Raw genomic sequence first — 6,906 nt, forward strand, 5'->3', positions numbered from 1 at the left:
CTCCTCTGTCCTCCCTGCAACCTCATGATATCTTTCCTCTTCTCCCTACCCCATCTCTAAACTCTCACCAAATCCTGTCCTCCCTTTTCATTCCTACCACAAAAGTTCTTGTCCGTGCCTTAGTAATCTCTCGCTTGATATACTGCAGCTTCCCCTTCTCTGCACCTCCCCCGCCCCCCCAGTCTAACTAGGTCACTCCCCTCTATTTCTTTTTATCTTCCATGTCAAGGATGAGTGGGGCCAGACAGCGTGCTGCTTGCTACTCTTTGTGGAAGTGACTTGCTTTTCCCCTTGCTGATAGTGATGGAAATATGCTCCTGGGCCACAAAGGGTATATCTACACAGCAAAGAGAAACCCACAGCTGGCCTGTGCCAGCCAACTCAGGCGTGGGCTGTGGGGTTGTTTCCTTGTTGTGCAGACTTCCAGCTCAGGCTGGAGCCTGAGCTCTGGGACCCCCTCACCCCGCAGGGTTGTAGAGTCTCGGGTTATTCTTTGCTGTCTAGACATACCCAAAGGGAATTAACTCCCTCTTCTCCATGAAAAACAATTCTCTGCATTTCCTGCTCTGAGCACAGTCGCCAGAAGAGAGGCTGAGAGCAGCTCCACCGGGAATGGGGGGTGGGGAGGGGAATTACTCCCAGTAAACCCCACAGATACTAGACACAGTTAGATGGGTGGGTGAAAGAGGAAAAAAAAGGGGGTGGGTGTGATGGACTCGGGTGGTATCTAGCAGGGAGAAGAGAATTTGGATGTGAACTGAAGGGAAAAGAAAAAGGATACTGGGTAAAAACAACGGCAGGAGGAAAAGAAAATGGTAGGGAGTAGCATTAAAAGCATTTGGCATATCCCCTGCACAGAAATATTGGGATGAAATGCTTCCCTCCGAAAGAAAGAAGGGGGGGGGGGAAACCCTATGGAAAAGTGGGAAAAGCACTTTGTTGTAAAATGAAGGTGAGAGAGAGATTTTAAAAAAATTAATGACCAATATTCTTTTAAAGGATGTTAGAGACACATGACTTTAACTTGGTAACAGTGTTAATCAATAATACACCAATGAACCAGTTCAAAATATGCAGATTATCTAAATAATTAATCTGTTTGTTCACTCCTAGTCAGCTAGGCTTCAGCAGCATTCCTGAAACTGAATGAAACTAGGTACCCAGTTAGTAACTGCCATACACTATGTCACTTTGATTAGATAACAATGGCACTTGGGGCCAAACAGAAAAAGTTAAGATTTGTCTTAAATGCTTGTTTTCAGTAATTTGGTTATATATAACCACAGTGCCTCTTTCTTTGAGAAATCCATATTGGGCAAATCTTTCTTCCATCATGAAAACATTATGAATTTCATAGCTTACTCTGCATAGAAAACAAAGATTAATTTTCACACATGAGAAGGGCATTCAAAAAATGCACTATAGCAGTTCCACTGTCACAAAAAGGTAGTTTTTACATTTAAAAATAGTCATATGATTAGATTATAATGGGGACTTTCTGATTTTTAACGGAAAACAAGCATGTCTGACAATTGTACACAGTCATGGTCACACAGACTAAAAGCAAAGCTCTTTGTGAAAGTTGCACATAATCATCAAAATTGTAAATCAGCCTCTTTCAGCGGAGGCTGACAATAGTGAAAGAATTTTTCTGGATTGCAGAGTTTAACATTAGTTATTAGATTATCTGCCAAAATACTTGCAGATCTCATGCTTCACTAAAACTGGAATATCTGGTGCATCATTCACTACCCAATAATTATGCAAAAAACTCTGAAGCAATTAGTGTGCAAGAGAATAGCTTAAGGGTGGTGATAATTGGAAAGAAAAGATCATTTTCCATCACACTACAGCATGTTATACTTCACTTTATTTCATTAGTAGGTCTGGAAAAACGGTTTACTAAACATTTTACTTTACATTACATCCAAAAAGTATAGAGCACGGGTTCTCAAACTTGGGGTTGGGACCCCTCAGGGCGTTGTGAGGTTATTACATGGGGGGGATTGCGAGCTCTCAGCCTCCACCTCAAACTCCACTTTTCGTCCAGCATTTATAATGGTGTTTAATAGATAAAAATGTGTTTTTTAATTTATAAAGGGGGTCACACTCAGAGGCTTGCTACGTGAACGGGGTCACCAGTACAAAAGTTTGGGAATGCCGATGTTTACTCTGTACCAGTCATGTTCTTTTCTGCACCAGCTTCAATGCAAATATGCCCTTTAAAGACCTTACCTTTGCTATCATCCCATTTAGGAATATATATGGTACCATGACAAAGCAAGCAGTCACGGAAACATTCATAAAACTAATTAAGGCCCCAATTCTCCAATTTGCTGCACCAATGCAGATCCTCAAAGTCAACTGAAACCCATTGAAGTCACACTGTCCCTGCAAAATTGAGCAAGTACTGTCATTAGCTGAAATACTCTTCTTTCAAAACACTGAAATGAGAACTTAAAATGAAGCTCTGTACATTGTTACTGGTATTGTGTCCATTCAAAAAACCTGGATCAGAATGGCTTCTCTTAGAAATCTTAAGAGCAGAGAGATAAATCTGGTGCATGAAGAGTTAACCCTCCAAGGGATGTAGGTAGAAAGGAAGATGGGTGTAATCCCTCATTATCAAACTGCACTGAGATTTGGAGGATTAAGATGGTTGCTGATTATATTTTGAGAATATACTTCGTAGTATTTAAAATTGATCCCAGAGCCACAAAAGAAGCCTTTAATTCAGTTGCCTATTTTTAATTCACTTTTACTAGCCTGCTCACCATATATTTTTCTATCCTATTTGTCAAATGTCTGCAAATACAAATCCATTGGTACCAGAATGCTTTGTTTAGCTCCTAGCTACAAAAACTACACATAAAAAATCTGCTATCCTGCACCAGAAAAATACCTTCTCAAAACAACATATGAAATATTTTTGTTTAAAGGTGAAGCAGTTGTTTCAACACATCCTGTTTTTTAAGATTACACCTCTGAATTACTTTTGTTTAAAGAAACATCCTGCTTACAGAATAGAATCTCTTTTCAGTCTTTTCCAAGCAAAGCATTTCAACAAATGACAATTTGCTCAAGTTAACAGGAAGAATTTCTCCTAACAGAAAACACTACTGTAATTGAGATATTGATTTTAAAACTGATGCAGCAGTTCTCCAACTGTGGGTCGGGACCCCAAGTGGGTCATGACCCCATTTTAATGGGGTTGCCAGGGCTGGCATTAGACTTCCTGGGGTCCGGGGCTGAAGGCTTCATCCCTAGGCAGCAGGACTCAGGCTTCAGCTTCAGCCCTGGGTGGCGGGGCTCAGGTTATAGCCACTCACCCCCCACCCCCATGGTTAAAGCCCTTGAGCCTTGGCTTTGGGCCCCTCCGCCAAATCCCCCTTCCTAGGCTCGTATAGTAATTTAGGTTGTCAGAAGGGGATCACAGTGCGATAAAGTCTGAGAAACACTGGTACAGCATCCATCACATTTCATTGTTTGTGGGATTGCCTCTGCATTTAATAAGTGTCATCCAATGGCCCCCACCTATATATCTACAATCAGCACCCAGTAACAGTGCTGCTTCTACATCTCTTGGGATACTTTGGATCCGTCCTTTGCATCTTACAATTTGGCCCTTGTCCAAACTAATGAACATTAGGGATCTGAATATCCAGTGACAGAAATGGAGCTTTTAAAGTCCTATACATTATGCTCCAGCTCCAACATAATACACAATGAAGAATTCATTTCATCATTCAGTATAATTATTTCATATAACTCAAACCCAACTGACAGCTTGCATAGTCCAAAACTAAAAGAGCACCTGTACAAGGACTACATAAAGATTTTTAATCCTAGAATATCAGGGTTGGAAGGGACCTTAGGAGGTCATCTAGTCCAACCCCCTGCTCAAAGCAGGACCAATCCCCAATTTTTGCCCCAGATCCCTAAATGGCCCCCTCAAGGATTGAACTCACAACCCTGGGTTTAGCAGGCAATGCTCAAACCACTGAGCTATCCCTCCCCCCAAAAAGCTTGAAGGAAAGAAGTAACCGATACCTTAAGACAATTTAAGAAACAATTATTGAACTACTATAGAATCTTTTGAAGCAACAAAATCTTAGAACAGCCCTAAAATCCAGTTTCACTGACAGATTTTTATCTCTGATAAAAGAATTGAGTCATTTGAATCAGCTGACATTTTAAAATCATTTATGTCCCAGTCCTGTAAACACTTCTGTATGTACTTAACTTCATGCACTGAATAGTCTCATTAAAGTCAATGGGACTTTCACAGTACATGAACTTCAAGACTTGCACAGGTCTTCCCAGGATTGAGGCCTTTGCCATCCTAAAATACTAGAATTTTAGAGTCTAATCCTGAAAGCATTACTGATGCAAATAGCACCACTGAAGTCACAGAGGTTATGTTAGTAGAAAGCACTCATGAGTAAGGGTTTGCAGGATTAGATTAATTGTTTGTATGCAGATGTTTAAATCTTACTGAATTAGTCAGTGGTCTCAAATTTTGTGAGAGGAACACGATTTTTTCTTAATTTTCAACCATTCCTGGGAAACACTCAATTAGAGAGATTAACATCAAAGAAGCTGATACACTTGTTCTATTGTAAATACTTCATTAATATTTCATGCAGGAAAATGATGTTGCAATTTTCCATGAGTAGAATACTCTTGTCTTTTACTCCCAGATACCGTGACCGTAGTGTGTCCAGTCCAGAATATTCATGACAATGCAGTCACCGGAACGTCATTCAAGATATTGCATACAGTATGGAAAATACCCCCTGGTTCTTCTATTGTATAGAAACCCTGCTCAGAGTCACGATGTTTGAAATCTACGCTCAACATGTATTCACTCCCTTCACAGATGTCTCAGGCAGGAGCTTTCAGCAGGACCCCCATTCACTCCAACGCAACAAGCCGGCTTCACACGCCGCTGCGGGGTCAGTGAGTGGGGTGGGGCGGAGAGAAGAGTGCCCCCGTGGGGGGCTCCCCAGAGCCGGCCCCAGCTTTGACAGGCGGCGGCCTGCCCCCAGGCCTCGCGGGGCGCTGGGTTCACGCCGCCCCGGACACCAGCAGCCACCTGCCCGCACCGCTCCAGGCCGGAAGGTCCCAAGTCCACCTGTGACCCTCCCCCGTCAGGCGCGGCGAGCCCCCCCCCCACAACCACCGCGCTGCCCGGGGGTCCTGCCCGCCCCCGGCCGCGGCGCAGCGACCCCGGCGCCCTCACCTGACAGCGACCCGCACCGAGCTCTCGTCCTGCCCCGCCGACATGGCGTGGAGCGCGGGGGGGCGGCGGCGGCAAACAGAGGCTCGTTCCGCCCGCCTCTCCGAGCCGGGGCGCGGGGCTGCCGCGCTCACCTCCGCGCTCCAGCCATTTTAGGTGCCTGGTGAGTAGGTAGCGCCGCGGCCGCGCCGGGAGGGTCCCGCGCCCCCCGGGCAGAGAGGCGCCCGAGCCCAGCGAGCGCGCTCTGGCTGCGGAGAAGCGAGCGGCTCCCTCTGCAGCCCAGCCTGGCTCCCGCCCCCACCGCACTGACAGCAGCGGCGCCGGCAGCTCCTCTCCCGGCCGCCTCAGGTTCTCTCCAGCCGCAATGCGTAACCAGGCCACTCCTCCCTCCCTCCCCGCCTGCGCTGCCAGGGCGGAGAGCGGCTCCGCGCCGGGCGCTGCCTGCCGCCGCTGGCGGAGCACGCCCCCCCCTCCCCCGAGCTTGTCCAGGCTTTCCAGCCGGGGTGGACGAGCTTCAGCCCCTGCTGAGCCTGTTCTTCCCCCCCCCAAGAAAAGCCACTTCCACTTATTTCTTCCCCTCCCTAGGGCAGAACGAGCTGGGTTTTTACTCCAGAGCACTGCGTGTTCTGCATTGCCCCTATGTCATCATCTGCAGCGTGCCAGAGCCCTGCAGCGCTCCCCGGCTTTGTTTTGTCTGGCAGATTGGTTCAGAAGTTGCCCACCACTCTTCTCCCAGCTTTAACAAACTGCCTGGTTTTGACATTTGGAAACGTATGGGGGAGGACGCTAATTTTTGATGCCAACAGCAGCCCCGCTAGGAAAGAGGCAGGGTTTTGCTTGAAACAATTCACATTCTTGAGTAGGATTTTCCATCAGAATAGGCCCATTTTTGAATTTGTAATGATAGGCAAGGTTTTTAGTCTATGAAAAATGTGCATACTCAAGCCTCAATCTTACAATCAGATCAGTGCAGGAAAACTCCTTTCCCACATGGAGCTGATTGCAGGAGTGGGGCTCTAGCTACATCTGACTCTTTACAGGAACAAATCCCCTACTCTGAAGAAATTTCAGTCTACTAAAGCAGTACTGAATTATTTCTTTGGGGCTTAAACCTCCTCACTTTTCCTTTGCTATTTTTTCCTTAGGAATATTGTTTGACTGCCAGTTGCTACATAAAATATTGTATTATCTTTCCTTTAACTTTATAAAATCTTCTATACTAAGATCGCCCAGCATTTTACAAATATTAATGACAGGCCCCTTAATATTCCTGTGAAGTATGTATTATGTACCCAAAGATGGAGAAACTGACTAAGGCGCAGAGAAGATAAACCTAAAGTCACCCAGGGAATATGCGGCAGAGACAGAAGTAGAACCTGAATCTCCCCAGGGCTGTCTGTGCTTTAGCCACAGACCATTCCCTAGATCTGATGCCCTTGGGCAGGTGTCTCACTTCTAACCCTTCTTTTAATATATGTTTAAGAAAGTGAATATTTAGACTGAATAGCAGCAAAAGGTTCTTGAAAGTGGATTGCATTAGGCTGTGGAACAGTCTCTTGAGGGAGTTGTGGAAGATGAATAATTTAGGGGTTTTTAAATTATTTTAGATTAGCTAATAGAGAAGGAAAGAACAATTAACAGGAGGAGAGTCTATTGCTGGAGATTCT

At 45.3% G+C, this 6,906-nt stretch overlaps 1 protein-coding gene across 9 annotated transcripts in view; it reads right to left on the reverse strand.

The window, feature by feature from the left end:
- KIF21A (kinesin family member 21A) overlaps nt 1-5,600 on the reverse strand; it is a 184,307-nt gene extending 178,707 nt beyond the window's left edge. For 5 of the 9 annotated variants that reach the window (XM_048836296.2, XM_048836302.2, XM_048836301.2 and 2 more), the window contains exon 1: nt 5,243-5,600. In XM_048836296.2, the coding sequence (XP_048692253.2) occupies nt 5,243-5,286 (44 nt within the window). In that variant the 5' untranslated portion in view covers nt 5,287-5,600. The remainder of the gene's footprint in view (nt 1-5,242) is intronic. The other 4 variants (XM_048836300.2, XM_048836299.2, XM_048836303.2 and 1 more) reach the window with 1 other exon arrangement.
- Nucleotides 5,601-6,906: the final 1,306 nt, after the last annotated feature.

This window comes from Caretta caretta, chromosome 1, assembly GCF_965140235.1.
Source record: "Caretta caretta isolate rCarCar2 chromosome 1, rCarCar1.hap1, whole genome shotgun sequence".
NCBI lineage: Eukaryota > Metazoa > Chordata > Testudines > Cheloniidae > Caretta > Caretta caretta.